Below are 18313 nucleotides of genomic sequence, written 5' to 3' on the forward strand. Positions count from 1 at the left end.
CATTGTAGTTTTGATTTGAATTTCTCTAATAATTAGTGATGTTGAACTTTGTAAGTTGAGCACAGCTTTTCATGTGCTTCTTGGAGAAATGTATGTCTTCTTTGGAGAAATGTCTATTTAGGTCTTCTGCACATTTTCTGATTGGGTTGTTTGTTTTTTTAATATGAGCTGCATGAGCTGTTTGCAAATATTTTCTCCCATTCTGAGGGTTGTCTTTTCATCTTGTTTGTAGTTTCCTTTGCTTTGCAAAAGTAAGTTTCATTAGGTCCCATTTGTTTATTTTTGTTTTTATTTCCATTACTCTAGGAGGTGGGTCAAAAAAGATCTTGCTGTGACTTATGTCAAAGAGTGTTCTTTCTATGTTTTCTTCTAAGAGTTTTATAGTGTCCAGTCTTACATTTAGGTCTCTAATCCATTTTGAGTTTGTTTTTGTGTATGGTGTTAGGGAGTGTTCTAATTTCATTCTTTTACATGTAGCTGTCCAGTTTTCCCAGAACCACTTACTGAAGAGACTGTCTTTTCTCCATTGTATATCCTTGCCTCCTTTGTCATAGATTACTTGACCATAGGTGTGTGGGTTTATCTCTGGGCTTTCTATCCTGTTCCATTGATCTATATTTCTGTTTTTGTGCCAGTACCATATTGTCTTGATTACTGTAGCTTTGTAGTATAGTCTGAAGTCAGGGAGTCTGAGTCCTCCAGCTCCGCTTTTTTTCCCTCAGGACGGCTTTGGCTATTCGGGGTCTTTTGTGTCTCCATACAAATTTAAGACTTTTTGTTCTAGTTCTGTAAAAAAAAATGCCACTGGTCATTTGATAGGGATTGTATTGAATCTGTAGATTGCTTTGGGTAGTATAGTCATTTTCACAATATTGATCCTTCCAACCCAAGAACATGGTATATCTCTCCATCTGTTTGTGTCATCTTTGATTTCTTTCATCAGTGTCTTATAGTTTTCTGAGTACAGGTCTTTTACCTCCTTAGGTAGGTTTATTCTTAGGTATTTTATTCTTTTTGTTGCAATGGTGAATGGGATTGTTTCCTTAATTTCTCATTCTGATATTTCATTGATAGTGTATAGGAATGCAAGAGATTTCTGTGCATTAATTTTGTAGCCTGCAACTTTACCAAACTCATTGATTAGCTCTAGTAATTTTCTGGTGGCATGTTTGGATTCTCTATGTATAGTATCATGTCATCTGCAAACAGTGACAGTTTTACTTCTTCTTTTCCAATTTGTATTCCTCTTATTTCTTTTTCTTCTCTGATTGCTGTGGCCAAAACTTCCAAAACTATGTTGAATAATAGTGGCGAGAATGGAACATCCTTGTCTTATTCCTGATCTTAGAGGAAATGCTTTCAGTTTCTCATCATTGAGAATGATGTTTGCTGTGCGTTTGTTGTATATGGCCTTTATTATGTTGAGGTAGCCTTCCTCTATGCCCACTTCCTGGAGAGTTTTTATCATAAATAGGTGTTGAATTTTGTCAAAAGCTTTTTCTGCATCTGTTGAGATGATCATATGGTTTTTATTCTTCAGTTTGTTAATATGGTGTATCACGTTGATTGATTTGCATATATTGAAGAATCCTTGCATCCTGGGATAAATCACACTTGATCATGGTGTATGATCCTTTCAATATGTTGTTAGATTCTGTTTGCTAGTATTTTGTTGAGGATTTTTGCATCTATATTCATCAGTGATGTTGGTCTGTAGTTTTCTTTTTTTGTAGTATCTTTGTCTGGTTTTGGTACCAGGGTGATGGTGGCCGCATAGGATGAGTTTGGGCGTATTCCTTCCTCTGCAATTTTTGGAAGAGTTTGAGAAGGATTGGTGTTAGCTCTCTCTAAATGTTTGATAGAATTCACCTGTGAAGCCATCTGGTCCTGGGCTTTTGTTTGTTGGAAGATTTTTAATCACAGTTTCAGTTTCAGTGCTTGTGATTGGTCTGTTCATATTTTCTATTTCTTCCTGGTTCAGTCTTGGAAGGTTATACATTTCTAAAAATTTGTCCATTTCTTCCAGGTTGTCCATTTTATTGGCATAGAATTGCTTATAGTAGCCTCTTATGATACTTTGTATTTCTGCTGTGTCCATTGTAACTTCTCCTTTTTCACTTCTACTTTTATTGATTTGACTCCTCTCCCTCTTTTTCTTGATGAGTCTGACTAAAGGTTTATCAGTTTGTTTATCTTCTTAAAGAACCAGCTTTTAGTTTTATTGATCCTTGCTATTGCTTTCTTTGTTTCTATTTCATTTATTTCTTCTCTGATCTTTATGATTTCTTTCCTTCTACTAACTTTGGGGTTTGTTTGTTCTTCTTTCTCTAGTTCCTCTAGGTATAAGGTTAGATTGTTTATTTGAGATGTTTCTTGTTTCTTGAGGTAGGCTTGTATTGCTATAAACTTCCCTCTTAGAACTGCTTTTGCTGCATCACATAGGTTTTGGATCGTTGTGTTTTCGTTGTCACTTGTCTCTAGGTATTTTTTGATTTCCTCTTTGATTTCTTCAGTGATCTCTTGGTTATTTAGTAATGTATTGTTTAGCCTCCATGTGTTTGTGTTTTTCATGTTTTTTTCCCTGTAATTGATTTCTAATCTCATAGCGTTGTGGTCAGAAAAGATGCTTGATATGATTTCAGTTTTCTTAAATTTACTGAGGCTTGATTTGCGACCCAGGATGTGATCTATCCTGGAGAATGTTCCGTGTGCACTTGAGAAGAAAGTGTAATCTCCTGTTTTCGGATGGAATGTCCTATAAATATCAATTAAATCTGTCTGGTCTATTGTGTCATTTAAAGCTTGTGTTTCCTTATTAATTTTCTGTCTGGATGATCTGTCCATTGGTGTAAATGAGGTGTTAAAGTCCCCCACTATTACTGTGTTACTGTCGATTTCCTCCTTTATAGCTGTTATCAGTTGCCTTATATATTAAGGTGCTCCTATGTTGTATGCATATATATTTATAATTGTTATATCTTCTTCTTGGATTGATCCCTTGATCATTATGTAGTGTCCTTCTTTGTCTCTTGTAATAGTCTTTATTTTAAAGTCTATTTTGTCTGATATGAGAATTGCTACTCCAACTTTCTTTTGATTTCCATTTGCATGGAATATCTTTTTCCATCCCCTCACTTTCAGTCTGTGTGTGTCCCTAGGTCTGAAGTGGGTCTCTTGTAGACAGCATATATATGGGTCTTGTTTTTGTATCCATTTAGCGAGCCTGTGTCTTTGTTTGGAGCATTTAATCCATTCACGTTTAAGGTAATTATCAATATGTATGTTCCTATTACCATTTTCTTAATTGTTATGGGTTTGTTTTTGTAGGTCCTTTCCTTCTCTTGTGTTTCCCACTTAGAGAAGTTCCTTTAGCGTTTGTTGTAGAGCTGGTTTGGTGGTACTGAATTCTCTTAGCTTTTGCTTGTCTGTAAAGCTTTTGATTTGTCCGTCAAATCTGAATGAGATCCTTGCCGGGTAGAGTAATCTTGGTTGTAGGTTCTTCCCTTTCATCACTTTAAATATATCGTGCCACTCCCTTCCGGCTTGTAGAGTTTCTGCTGAGAAATCAGCTGTTAAGCTTATGGGAGTTCCCTTGTATGTTATTTGTCATTTTTCCCTTGTTGCTTTCAATAATTTTTCTTTGTCTTTAATTTTTGTCAATTTGATTACTATGTGTCTCGGCGTGTTTCTCCTTGTGTTTATCCTGCCTGGGATGCTCTGTACTTCCTGGACTTGGGTGGCTATTTCCTTTCCCATGTTAGGGAAGTTTTCAACTATAATCTCTTCAAATATTTTCTCGGATTCTTTCTCTCTCTCTTCTCTTTCTGGGACCCCTATAATGCGAATGTTGTTGTGTTTAGTGTTGTCCCAGAGGTCTCTTAGGCTGTCTTCATTTCTTTTCATTCTCTTTTCTTTATTCCACAGCAGTGGATTCCATCATTCTGTTTTCCAGGCCACTTATCAGTTCTTCTGCCTCAGTTATTCTGCTATTGATTCCTTCTAGTGTATTTTTCATTTCAATTATTGTATTGTTCATCTCTGTTTGTTTGTTCTATAATTCTTCTAGGTGTTTTTTCTTTAATCCTTGTAGGTCTTTGTAAACATTTCTTGCATCTTCTCGATCTTTGCCTCCTTTCTTTTTCTGAGGTCCTGGATCATCTTCACTATCATTATTCTGAATTCTTTTTCTGGAGGGTTGCCTATCTCCACTTCATTTAGTTGTTTTTCTGGGGTTTTATCTTGTTCCTTCATCTGGTACAGAGTCCTCTGCTTTTTCATTTTTTTAAAATTTATTTTATTATTATCATTATTTTTAATTTATTTTTGGCTGCATTGGGTGTTTGTTGCTGTGCGCGGGCTTTCTCTAGTTGCGGTGAGTGGGGGCTACTCTTCGTTGCAGTGCACGGGCTTCTCACTGCAGTGGCTTCTCTTGTTGCGGAGCACAGGCTCTAGGTGTGCGGACTCAGTAGTTGCAGCTTGCAGGCTCTAGAGTGCAGGCTAAGCAGTTTCGGCGCACGGGCTTAGCTGCTCCACGGCATGTGGGATCTTTCTGGACCAGGACTGAAACCCATGTCCCCTGCATTAGCAGGTGGATTCTTAACCACTGCGCCACCAGGGAAGTCCTGCCTTTTCATTTTGTCTGTCTTTCTGTGAATGTGGTTTTTGTTCTACAGGCTGCAGGATTGTCATTCTTCTTGCTTCTGCTGTCTGCCCTCTGGTGGATGAGGCTATCTAAGAGGCTTGTGCAAGCTTCCTGATGGGAGGGACTGGTGGTGGGTAGAGCTGGGTGTTGCTCTGGTGGGCAGAGCTCAGTAACACTTTAATCTGCTTGTCTGCTGATGGGTGGGGCTGGGTTCCCTCCCTGTTGGTTGTTTGGCCTGAGGCGACCCAGCACTGGAGCCTACCTGGCTCTTTGGTGGGGCTAATGGCAGACTCTGGGAGGGCTCACGCCAAGGAGTACTTCTGAGAACTTCTGCTGCCAGTGTCCTTGTCCCCACCGTGAGCCACAGCCACCCCCCACCTCTGCAGGAGACCCTCCAACACTAGCATGTAGGTCTGGTTCAGTCTCCCCTGGGGTCACTGCTCCTTTTCCCGGGTCCTGATGCGCACACTACTTTGTGTGTGTCCTCCAAGAGTGGAGTCTCTGTTTTCCCCAGTCCTGTCGAAGTCCTGTAATCAAATCCCGCTAGCGTTCAAATCTGATTGTCTAGGAGTTCCTCCTTCTGTTGCCGGACCCCCAGGTTGGGAAGCCTGACATGGGGCTCAGAACCTTCACTCCAGTGGTGGACTTCCGTGGTATAAGTGTCCTCCAGTTTGTGAGTGACCAATCCAGCAGTTATGGGATTTGATTTTATTGTGATTGCGCCCCTCCTACCGTCTCATTGTGGCTTCTCCTTTGTCTTTGGACGTGGGGTATCTTTTTTGGTGAGTTCCAGTGTTTTCCTGTCGATGATTGTTCAGCAGTTGGCTGTGATTCTCGCAGAGGGAGTGAGAGCACGTCCTTCTACTCCGCCATCTTGAACCAATCTCAGGTCTTTTTTTTTTTTTTTTTTTTTTAACTTAAGTGTATTTATGAACCTAAAGCAAAAGCCAGTGTCTCTTGCCATAAATAGAAGATCCCTCTTAAAAAGAAACCCAGTGAAAACAGAAGGTTGTTATTACAGATACCGTTGCCTGACAGGGCTCTGAGCGAGCCTGAGGCCTCATTGTTAAACTGGGAGATTAGAGGGAGTTAGGTGGCTGTTAAGGACCTACAACTTTCTTCTTGACTTAATCAGAATGGTTAAACTAGAATGGAAGAGGGTAGATGTCACAGAGGCCCTTGGTCTATTTCTTCCACAACTATAGGAGCCTAATGTGCTCTTCACCTCTTGGGCCTTGAGACAGATGAAGCCCCAGTTCTTTCCAAGTTTAAGGTTGTGGATCAAAATGTATAGGAACGAAGTAACATACGAAGCGCATTGCAGTTCCTGGATCGTGGTAAACACTTAGTACTTTAATGTTGCCCTCGTAGTTGTTATTATTGTAGTTATTATTACTTTATTATCCCAGAGCAGGGACTGGGTCCTCTGGGAAAGGTGGGGGTTGGGTTAGTCTCTGAACATCTGTCCTACAGCCATGATGGCCTGGACAGGCACATGGAGCTTGATTTCCATCAGAGAGCAGAGGTAGGGGTGTTAAGAGAGTAAAGCCCGTAATGCTTTGGCCAGGCAGGTGAGGAATGTGACTGTGTCAGACAGTTAGGTCAGGAGTGAACATGCCTGGGTAAGTCTAAGATCTCTGTTTAGATATGAAGGTCTGGCGTTATTCATTTCGATATTCAGTGGTGTTCTAGGCGCTGTGCTGGGCTTGTCGGGAATACAGTGCTGCTACCTTCAGGAGGATGTGATCTCATGGGAGTGAGAAGCCACAGGACAAGCAACTATGTCACAGAGTAGAACGAGGAGAATTTCTTTCTCTGTTGGTTGCAAATGGTACACATCCAGCTTGTATCAGCATAAGGAAGAAAGAAAATTTATTGGTTCCCATATCTGTTGAGTCCAGGAATAAAAGGCTTCAGGAATGGCTGGATCCAGGTGTTCAAACGATGTTGTCAGAACCTGTCTCCATCTTGTGGCTCTGCTTTTCTCTATGTTGGCTTTCTCCTCAGGCAGTCTCCCCATTTGTGATGCCAAATACCGCCAGCTTAGTAGTCTTAGCTAAAAAGGAGGTCTCTTCCTCAGTTATTCCAACATAAAGTAACAGAATTGAGTCTAATGGTCCAAACTGGGGTCATGTGAGCCCCCCCCCCGCCCAGAGCTAGGGATGGTAGCCTGGCCACTCACACCAACTGAGACTGGGGGAGGGGTTCACCCGAGGAAACATCCAAGCAAGAGGAGAGGGTGCTGGGAAGCAGGCAACACCCTGCCCAACACAGAGCCCCCAGAAAGGCAGAGGCTCTCAGAGGAGGGCAGGGCTCATTCCAGCCAGGGAGTCAGGACAGCTTCACGAACGAGGTGGCCTTTGGCCAGTTGGGGCTCCAGGGATAGGGCTGGGGTGCTCCTTCAGCAGGTTCTGGCTCTGTATATGGGCAGAAGGAAGGAGGAAACGGGTATTTCCTGAGAAGCCATCATGTGCCAGGCTCTTTGACAACTATCTTGGTTAACATCACAAGAACCCTGTCTGCTCACGCAGGTGGGAAACAGTCTCAGAGAGGTTAACCATTCCTGGCTGGCCCACAGCTAGCACCCGGCACTCCTGGAGCCACCCTCACCCCGCTCCAGTCCATCTCCACCGAGCAGCTGGGGCGCCCTTTTCAGACCGCAGAGTTGACAGCATCTCGTCTCCACAGGTTCCAACTGTCCTAGGATTGAAACCCCACTCCTTAGCATGGCCCACAAGGCCCTGCGCGGCCAGCTCTGTTCATGTCCCCAGGCTCCCTCCCGATCGGCCTCTGCTCCTGCTGTCCCCTCACCCTCCCACCACGACTCCTCTTCTGTCCTTTAACTCAACTCCTCCAAGGACTCCCAGACTTCGGGGGCCCCCCTTTGTAATAACAGTAGCTGACAGGTGCCAGGCATTAGTCCACACTCTCCATATTCTCATTCCTTTCAGGCTTCACATCAGCCCTGTGAGGTGGGGACCGTTATTATCCCCAGTTTACAAGATGAGGAAACTGAGGCACTGAGAAAGTGAATTGCTCAAAGTCACACAGCTAGAAAGTGGCAGAGCCGAGATTCAAAGCCAGACATTTCGCTCCAGAGTCCTCATTCTTAGCCACTGCCCTCTACTGCCTCTGGGTACTCAGGGTCCCAGTCCTTCCTATCACATTCTGTAACCAGTTGGTTGATCTCTGTCTCGGCACTCACAGCTAGTAATAATGGTAGCTAACATATTGAGCACGTAGCCTGTGCCAGGCACTGTACTTGGCACTTTTTATGTTTCACCTAATTTCACCCTCTCAGCAATCCTATAAAAACTAGGTACAGTTGTCCCCATTTTGCACACGGAGAACCTGAGGAGTTAAGAGTTTAAGTAACTTGTCCACTAAGCTGGAAATTCTCAGAGGGAAGAAACCTTGTCCATTTTGCTCATCATTGAGTCCAGAGGGGCTAATTCAGTGCCTGGCATACAGTAGGCACTCAGTAAATGCTTTGGGGTTGGTTGGATGGATGGATGATAAATGGCAAGAGGGAAGGAAGGGAGGGAGGGAGGGATAGAAAGAGGGCCTTCCTGTCCCCAGTGCCCATGCTCTGGCCGTGACTGGGAGATCCTGGGACGGGAGGCTGTTGTGGTATCTGAAGTGGCCGTCCCGGCTGTATCTGCAGGAGCCGCGATGCACATAAAGAAGTACCTGCTCAAGTGCCTGCACCGGCTGCAGAAGGGCCCTGGCTACACATACAAGGAGTTGCTGGTGTGGTACTGTGACAACACCAACACCCACGGCCCCAAACGCATCATCTGCGAGGGGCCCAAGAAGAAGGCCATGTGGTTCGTGCTCACCCTGCTCTTCACCTCCCTCGTCTGCTGGCAATGGGGTGTCTTCATCAGGACCTACCTGAACTGGGAGGTCAGCGTCTCCCTCTCCATCGGCTTCAAGGCTATGGACTTTCCCGCCGTCACCGTCTGCAACACCAGCCCCTTCCAGTAGGTGGTCCTTGGAGTGCGGCTGGTCTCAGCGGGGCTGCATTTCTTTTTTTCCCTTCCTTCCAGCTTTCCTTCCTTCTTTCCCTTTTTCCCCTTTCTCTCTTTCTCTTTCCTTCTTTGTTTTCATCCCTTTGTAGCAAGTAAGATTCAAAATTCATAAACCTCCTAGGCTTAAAAAGAACCTCAAAAAATGCCTGGTAGTCCCTGCCTTCAGGCATGCCAGTGCCTATTTATGGATTCAATGTGTATTTATTGAGCACCTACTATTGCCAGGAACTTTTCTAGGCACCACGAATACATCAGTAACTAAAACAACATGCCTGCCCTCGTCACAGTCTACCAGAGAAAACAGACATTAATCTTTTTTTCCCATAAATATTGAATTCATTGTAATTGTGAGGATTAAAGTATATATATAGCAGCCGTACACTGAGTGCTTATGAAACACCGGGCAGCGTGCTGAGTGTTCTTCGGGTAATTCATGTCATTCTAATCCACACAACCACCCTAGGGGTGGGCGCTGCTATAGTAGCCCCGATTCATAGGTCAGGAAATGGAGGTTCAGAGAAGTGAGGGAACTTGCCCAGAGACGCACAGTGAGCAACTGTAGAATTTGAATCCAGGCCTGATCTGACTCCAGAGCTGCCGCTGTTTAACCACTTGATGGCAAGACCTAGGAAGGGGACACCCAAGGACACCCAACCTAGTCAGGGTTGGGTTGAGGAAAGGCAGAGGGTCAGTCGGAGAAAAATGCCCCGAGGAATGAGTAGAAGTTAGCCAGGCAGAGTGAAGAGAATGCCCCAAGTGGGGGGGCACAGCACATGCAAAGGTCCTGGGGTGAGACAGAGCTTGGTGCATTCAAGGACTTGACAGAAGGGCCAGCATGTCTGAGTCTCAGGGAACGTTCTTGTCCAAAAGAAGGTCCTGGAAGGGAATTCATATTTCCTGATTACATTTCCAGCTGTCAGAAAGTCACTTCTTTCTAGGAATAGGGCTGTTCTTCCTTGCTTGGGTGGTCTTTGAAGCTACTTGAGAAAACTCTTAATAATTATAATAATAACACACCCTGCTTTATAAGCATCACCTAATTGAATCCTCCAAAAGCCCTCTAGGGTAAATATTTCAATCCCCGCCCCCAATTTTGTAGATGAGAGAACAGAGCCTCAGAGAGGTTAACCTACCCAAAGTCACACAGATATTAAGTGACATGCCGGAATTCAAACCCAGAGCCCATGAATTCCAAAAGAGGACTTAACCAAGCTCGACAGCAGCTGTGGACATCTAGGCTGTAAAAGCAGCCCCTACCCCGCAGCCCGCCACCTACCCAACCCTCCTCTCCCTGTGTGCACAGAGGCAGCTGGTCTGATGGTCAGGGTACAGGTTGTGTCGTCATCTGAGGCTGGTGTCAGCTCTGGCAGATGTACACCTTCATACCAGGACTTGGGCCTGTGTCCAGGGTTTAGTGCTGTCTCCTGCAGGAAGTCCTCCAGCCAGAGCTGATACACACCACCCTGGAGACCGCACTCTGGGGCAAGGTCTTGGATAAATTGGGTTTTGGAGTGACTAGGGTGCAGGGCCTGGGGCCCCCACCCAGGGCCTGGTGGGAACACCCGCTGGTGTGGACACATTTCTGCCAGACTGACTGGTCACCATTTCCAATATGAGAGCCTCAGGGGCTGAGAGAAGATCCTGGATCCCAGCCCCACAGTCCTATCTGCCTTCTCCCTCCTGAAACCGGCTCCTGTTCCCCAAATTGCTGCTGGAGAATTAGGATCGCAGACCTGCCCCTCCCCCAGCATTCTCTATCCCTCCTGGCAGGGAGAAGTCAGAGCCCCGTGCCTACACAACACACCTACTGGAGCCCACCAAACCCAGGTTCCAATCTCAGCTCTGTGGCCTCATCAGTGGGATGAGCTCAGGAAGTCACAGCAACTCCCAGAGTTTCTTTATCCATATGTGGGGATGATTATAGAATTGTGGCAAAGATTAAATAAACAGATGTAGGAAGCGCTTAGCACCTGGCACATGGTAAGTGATCAATAACTGTGAGCTCTTAGGATTCTTTCCCACCAGCCTGTGAATTTCATACAGAAAAAGACCCATTCTGTCTTGTTTGCCATAATATCCTCTGTGCCTTGCACAGTACTTGGCACATAGTAGATGCTCACCAAATGCTGGGTGAATGAATGAGTGAGCAGGTGGGTGGAAGGATGCATGGATGATGCGTGGGTGGGTAGATAGAGAGGTGAGTGCTTGGGGTGGAGGAGCATTCTTCTCACATGTGGTGGCAGCCACACTGCAGTAGGAGGGGATCCCAGCCTACAGTCGTTCTGCTTTGAAGCTGCCTCTTGCCTCCCTGACTTGCCCTCTCTCCCACACAGGTACTCCAAAGTCAAGCATTTGCTGAAGGACCTGGATGAACTGATGGAGGCAGTCCTGGCAAGGATCCTGGGTCCTGAGCTCAGCCATGTCAACGCCACCAGGGCCCTGAACCTCACCATCTGGAACCACGTGCCCCTGGTCTTTATCGATGAGCAGAACCCCCGTCACCCGGTGGTTCTTGACCTCTTTGAGGACAACTACAATGGCTCAGCAAGCAGCAGCCCAGCACCAGGAAGGATCTGCAGTGCCCACGGATGCAAAGTAGCCATGAAACTAGTAAGTGGGCCCCAGGCACAGGTCAAACAGTGGGCCCTAACTAGTGAGGCTGATGGGAGTTTCTTTCTTTAAATAATCTGGGTCTTGCTGGGGGAAAAACAGGCTGGAGCCGGTGCCTATTTTATATGTTTGCAGTGCTTTTTTAAAATTAGAAATAGTTGGTATGTTAGTCAAGACACTTTTGGATGCCAGTGACCCAGCTCAAACTAGCTTAAGCAAAGCAGGGAATTCCTTGGTTCACAAAATGAGAAGTCCAGGGGTGTATTAAGTTGAGATGTGGCTGGATCCAGGCGTTCAGATGCCGTCATCAGGAGTCCATCTCTCTCCACCTAGGTTCATCTCTTCTCTCAGTTGACTGTGCTCTCTGGCTGGCTCTCTCCACGTGGAAGACCCTGGCAATGCCAGACATATATCCCACAAGCTTAGCGCTCTTCCCAGAAACAAAGCTCTTCTTTCCTAATTGCCTCAGTGAAAGTCCTGAGACTGATCATCAGGTCACATGCTCACCCCTAAACCAATCACTGTGAGCTGGAGGACAGGCTTTCATGATTGGCCAGACCTGGGTCATGTACCCTGGAGCTGAGGATGATGTCAGCCTTTATCAGACCACATGGACTGAGCCAGAGGGAAGGGGTGGCTTCCTGAAAGAGGAATTAAGTCTTTTTTTTTTTTTAACATCTTTATTGGACTATAATTGCTTTACAATGGTGTGTTAGTTTCTGCTTTATAACAAAGTGAATCAGCTATACATATACGTATGTCCCCATGTCTCCTCCCTCTTGTGTCTCCCTCCCACCCTCCCTACCCCACCCATCTAGGTGGTCACAAAGCACCGAGCTGATCTCCCTGTGCTATGTGGCTGCTTCCCACTAGCTATCTATTTTACATTTGGTAGTGTATATATGTCCATGCCTCTCTCTCACTTCACCCCAGCTTACCCTTCCCCCTCCCCGTGGCCTCAAGTCCATTCTCTATGTCTGCGTCTTTATTCCTGTCCTGCCCCTAGTTTCTTCAGAGGCTTTTTTTTTTTTTGGTTCCATATATATGTGTTCACATATGGTATTTGCTTTTCTCTTTCTGACTTACTTCACTCTGTATGACAGTCTCTAGATTCATCCACCTCACTACAAATAGCTCAATTTCATTTCTTTTTATGGCTGAGTAACATTCCATTGTATATATGTGCCACATCTTCTTTATCCATTCATCTGTCGATGGACACTTAGGTTGCTTCCATGTCCTGGTTATTGTAAATAGAGCTGCAGTAAACATTGTGGTACATGACTCTTTTTGAATTATGGTTTTCTCAGGGTATATGCCCAGTAGTGGGATTGCTGGGTCGTATGGTAAGTTCTATTTTTAGTTTTTTAAGGGACCTCCATACTGTTCTCCATGGTGACTGTATCAATTAACATTCCCACCAACAGTGCAAGAGGGTTCCCTTTTCTCCACACCCTCTCCAGCATTTATTGTTTGTAGATTTTTTGATGATGGCCATTCTGACCGGTGTGAGGTGTTACCTCATTGTAGTTTTGATTTGCATTTCTCTAATGATTAGTGATGTTGAGCATCCTTTCATGTGTTTGTTGGCAATCTGTATACCTTCTTTGGAGAAATGTCTATTTAGGTCTTCTGCACATTTTTGGATTGGGTTGTTTGGTTTTTTGATATTGAGCTGCATGAGCTGCCTGTATATTTTGGAGATTAATCCTTTGTCAGTTGCTCCATTGGCAAACATTTTCTCCCATTCTGAGGGTTGTCTTTTCGTCTTGTTTATGGTTTCCTTTGCTGTGCAAAAGCTTTTAAGTTTCATTAGGTCCCATTTGTTTATTTTTGTTTTTATTTCCATTTCTCTAGGAGGTGGGTCAAAAAGGATCTTGCTGTGATGTATGTCAAGGAGTGTTCTGCCTATGTTTTCCTCTAAGAGCTTTATAGTGTCTGGCCTTACATTTAGGTCTTTAATCCATTTTGAGGTTATTTTTGTGTATGGTGTTAGGGAGTGTTCTAATTTCATTCTTTTACGTGTAGCTGTCCAGTTTTCCCAGCACCACTTACTGAAGAGGCTGTCTTTTTTCCATTGTATATTCTTGCCTCCTTTATCAAAGATAAGGTGACCATATGTGTGTGGGTTTATCTCTGGGCTTTCTATCCTGTTCCTTTGATCTATATTTCTGTTTTTGTGCCAGTACCATACTGTCCTGATTACTGTAGCTTTGTAGTATAGTCTGAAGCCAGGGAGCCTGATTCCTCCAGTGCCGTTTTTCTTTCTCAGGATTGCTTTGGCTATTCGGGGTCTTTTGTGTTTTTGTATAAATTGTGAAATTTTTTGTTCTAGTTCTGTGAAAAATGCCATTGGTAGTTTGATAGGGATTGCACTGAATCTGTAGATTGCTTTGGGTAGTATAGTTATTTTCGCAATGTTGATTCTTCCAATCCAAGAACATGGTATATCTCTTCATCTGTTTGTATCACATCTTTAATTTCTTTCATCAGTGTCTTATAGTTTTCTGCATACAGGTCTTGTGTCTCCTTAGGTAAAACATTCCTAGGTATTTTATTCTTTTTTGTTGCAATGGTAAATAGGAGTGTTTCCTTAATTTCTCTTTCAGATTTTTCATCATTAGTGTATAGGAATGCAAGAGATTTCTGTGCATTAATTTTATATCCTGCCAGTTTACCACATTCATTGATTAGCTCTAGTAGTTTTCTGGTAGCATCTTTGGGATTCTCTATGTGTAGTATCATGTCATCAGCAAACACTGACACTTTTACTTCTTCTTTTCTGATTTGTATTCCTTTTATTTCTTTTTCTTCTCTGATTGCTGTGGCTAACACTTCCAAAACTATGTTGAATACTAGTGGTGAGAGTGGGCAACCTTGTCTTGTTCCTGATCTTAGTGGAAATGGTTTCAGTTTTTCACCATTGAGAACTGTGGGTTTGTCATATATGACCTTTATTATGTTGAGGTAATTTCCCTCTATGCCTACTTTCTGGAGAGTTTTTATCATAAATGGTGTTGAATTTTGTCAGAAGCTTTTTCTGCATCTATTGAGATGATCATATGGTTTTTCTCCTTCAACTTGTTAATATGGTTTATCACATTGATTGATTTGCATATATTGAAGAATTCTTGCATTCCTGGGATAAAGCCCACTTGATCATGGTGTATGATCCTTTTAATGTGCTGTTGGATTCTGTTTGCTAGTATTTTGTTGAGGATTTTTTTTTTTTCTTTTTGGTTGAGGGTTTTTGCATCTATGTTCATCAGTGATATTGGTCTGTAGTTTTCTTTTTTTGTGGCGTCTTTGGTTTTGGTATCAGGGTGATGGTGGCCTTGTAGAATGAGTTTGAGAGTGTTCCTCCCTCTGCTATATTTTGGAAGAGTTTGAGAAGGATAGGTGCTAGCTCTTCTCTAAATGTTTGATAGAATTCACCTATGAAGCCATCTGGTCCTGGGCTTTTGTTTGTTGGAAGATTTTTAATCACAGTTTCAATTTCAGTACTTGTGATTGGTCTGTTTATATTTTCTATTTCTTTCTGGTTCAGTCTCAGGAGGTTGTGCTTTTCTAAGAATTTGTCCATTTCTTCCAGGTTGTCCATTTTATTGGCATATAGTTGCTTGTAGTAATCTCTCATGATCCTTTGTATTTCTGCAGTGTCAGTTGTTACTTCTCCTTTTTCATTTCTAATTCTATTGGTTTGAGTCTCCTCCCTTTTTTCCTTGATGAGTCTGGCTAGTGGTTTATCAATTTTGTTCATCTTCTCAAAGAACCAGCTTTTAGTTTTATTGATCTTAGCTATTGTTTCCTTCATTTCTTTTTCATTTATTTCTGATCTGATTTTTATGATATCTTTCCTTCTGCTAACTTTGGGGTTTTTTTGTTCTTCTTTCTCTGATTGCTTTAGGTGAAGGCTTAGGTTGTTTATTTGAGATGTTTCTTGTTTCTTGAGGTAGGATTGTATTGCTATAAACTTCCCTCTTAGAACTGCTTTTGCTGCATCCCATAGGTTTTGGGTCATTGTGTTTTCATTGTCATTTGTTTCTAGGTATTTTTTTATTTCCTCTTTGATTTCTTCAGTGATCTTTTGGTTATTTAGTAGTGTATTGTTTAGCCTCCATGTGTTTGTATTTTTCACAGATTTTTTCCTGTAATTGTTATCTAGTCTCATAGCGTTGTGGTCGGAAAAGATGCTTGATATGTTTTCAATTTTCTTAAATTTACCAAGGCTTGATTTGTGACCTAAGATGTGATCTATCCTGGAGAATGTTCCATGAGCACTTGAGAAGAAAGTGTATTCTGTTGTTGGGATGGAATGTCCTATAAATATCAATTAAGTCCATCTTGTTTAATGTATCATCTAAAGCTTGTGCTTCCTTATTTATTTTCATTTTGGATGATCTGTCCATTGGTGAAAGTGGGGTGTTAAAGTCCCCTACTATGATTGTGTTACTGTCGATTTCCCCTTTTATGGCTGTTAGCATTTGCCTTATGTATTGAGGTGCTCCTATGTTGGGTGCATAAATATTTACAATTGTTATATCTTCGTCTTGGATTGATCCCTTGATCATTGCGTAGTGTCCTTCTTTGTCTCTTCTAATAGTCTTTATTTTAAAGTCTGTTTTGTCGGATATGAGAATTGCTACTGCAGCTTTCTTTTGATTTCCTTTTGCATGGAATATCTTTTTCCAGCCCCTCATTTTTAGTCTGTATGTGTACCTAGGTCTGAAATGGGTCTCTTGTAGATAGCATATATACAGGTCTTGCTTTTGTATCCATTCAGCCAGTGTGTCTTTTGGTTGTAGCATTTAATCCATTTACATTTAAGGTAGTTATCGATATGTGTGTTCCTATTACCATTTTCTTAATTGTTTTGGGTTTGTTATTGTAGGTCTTTTCCTTCTCTTGTGTTTCCTGCCTAGAGAAGTTCCTTTAGCGTTTGTTGTAAAGCTGGTTTGGTGGTGCTGAATTCTCTTAGCCTTTGCTTGTCTGTGAAAGTTTTAATTTCTCCGTTGCATCTGAATGAGATCCTTTCTGGGTAGAGTAATCTTGGTTGTAGGTTTTTCTCTTTCATCACTTTAAATATGCCCTGCCGCTCCCTTGTGGCTTGCAGAGTTTCTGCTGAAAGATCAGCTGTTAACTTTATGGGGATTTCCCTTGTATGTTATTTGTTGCTTTTCCCTTGCTGCTTTTAATATTTTTTCTTTGTATTTAATTTTTTTAATTATTTTATTTTATTTTATTTATTTATTTTTGGCTGTGTTTGGTCTTCGTTGCTGCGCGCAGGCTTTCTCTAGTTGTGGTGTGCAGGGGCTACTCTTCCTCACAGTGCACAGGCTTCTTATTACGGTGGCTTCTCTTGTTGCAGAGCACAGGCTCTAGGCGCGTGGGCTTCAGTAGTTGCAGTAGCTGTGGCACATGGGCTTAGTTGCTCCGTGGCATGTGGGATCTTCCCAGACCAGGGCTCAAACCCTACAGTGGCAGGTGGATTCTTAACCACTGCGCCACCAGGGAAGTCCCTATATTTAATTTTTGATAGTTTGATTTATATGTGTCTTGGCATGTTCCTCCTTGGATTTATCCTATATGGGACTGTCTGTGCTTCCTGGACTTGATTGACTATTTCCTTTCCCATATTAGGGAAGTTTTCAACTATCATCTCTTCAAATATTTTCTCCGTCCCTTTTTTTTTTACTCTTCTTCTTCTGGGACCCCTAAAATTCAAATGTTGATGCGTTTAATGTTGTCCCAGAGGTCTCTGAGACTGTCCTCAATTTTTTTCATCCTTTTTTCTTTATTCTGCTCTGCGGTAGTTATTTCCACTATTTTATCTTCCAGGTCACTTATCCGTTCTTCTGCCTCAGTTATTCTGCTATTGATTCCTTCTAGAGAATTTTTAATTTCATTTATTGTGTTGTTCATCATTGTTTGTTTGCTCTTTAGTTCTTCTAGGTCCTTGTTAAATGTTTCTTGTATTTTCTCCATTCTATTTCCAAGATTTTGGATCATCTTTACTATTATTCCTCTGAATTCTTTTTCAGGTAGACTGCCTATTTCTTCTTCATTTGTTAGGTCTGGTGGGTTTTTACCTTGCTCCTTCATCTGCTGTGTATTTTTCTGTCTTCTCAATTTTCTTAACTTGCTGTGTTTGGGATCTCCTTTTTTCAGGCTTCAGGTTCGTAGTTCCCGTTGCTTTTGGTGTCTGCCCCCAGTGGGTAAGGTTGGTTCAGTGCATTGTGTAGGCTTCTGGTGGAAGGGACTGGTGCCTGTGTTCTAGTGGATGAGGCTGGATCTTGTCTTTATGGTGGGCAGGACCGCGTCCGGTGGTGTGTTTTCAGGTGTCTGTGGTCTTATTATGATTTTAGGCAGCCTCTCTGCTAATGGGTGGGGTTGTGTTCCTGTCTTGCTAGTTGTTTGGCATAGGGTGTCCAGCACTTCAGCTTGCTGGTCGTTGAGTGGAGCTGGGTCTTAGCTTGAGATGGAGATCTCTGAGAGAGCTTTCGTCATTTGACATTACATGGAGCCAGGAGGTCTCTGGTGGACCAATGTCCCGAATCCGGCTCTGCCACTTCAGAGGATCAGCCCTGACACCCGGCTGGAGCACCAAGACCCTGTCAGCCACATGGCTCAGAAGAAAAGGGAGAAAAAAAAGAAAGAAAAAGAAAAGAAAAGAAAGTTATTAAAATAAAAAATATATTATTAAAAATAAAAAAGTAATAAATAAAAGAAAGAAAGAAAGAAGAGAGCAACCAAACCAAAAAACAAATCCACCAATGATAACAAGCACTAAAAACTATACTAAAAACAAAAACAACAACAAAACGGACAGATAGAACCCTAGGACGAGTGGTAAAAGCAAAGCTTTTGGGAAATCTGAGGTCTTCTGCCAGCGTTCAGTAGGTGTTCTATAGGAGCTGTTTCACATGTAGATGTATTTTTGATGTATTTGTGGGGAGGAAGGTGATCTCCACATCTTACTCCTCTGCCATCTTGACGCCACGGCTGTTATTTTTGACAGAAGAGCATTCAA

The 18313-nt window shown here is 42.8% G+C and overlaps 1 protein-coding gene across 2 annotated transcripts in view; it reads left to right on the top strand.

The window, feature by feature from the left end:
* SCNN1B (sodium channel epithelial 1 subunit beta) overlaps positions 1 to 18313 on the top strand; it is a 76198-nt gene that overhangs the window by 36048 nt on the left and 21837 nt on the right. For both annotated transcript variants that reach the window (XM_060125164.1, XM_060125165.1), the window contains exons 2-3: positions 8307 to 8625; positions 11007 to 11283. In XM_060125164.1, the coding sequence (XP_059981147.1) occupies positions 8315 to 8625; positions 11007 to 11283 (588 nt within the window). In that variant the 5' untranslated portion in view covers positions 8307 to 8314. The remainder of the gene's footprint in view (positions 1 to 8306; positions 8626 to 11006; positions 11284 to 18313) is intronic.

The sequence above is a fragment of the Lagenorhynchus albirostris genome, chromosome 15 (genome assembly GCF_949774975.1).
Source record: "Lagenorhynchus albirostris chromosome 15, mLagAlb1.1, whole genome shotgun sequence".
NCBI lineage: Eukaryota > Metazoa > Chordata > Mammalia > Artiodactyla > Delphinidae > Lagenorhynchus > Lagenorhynchus albirostris.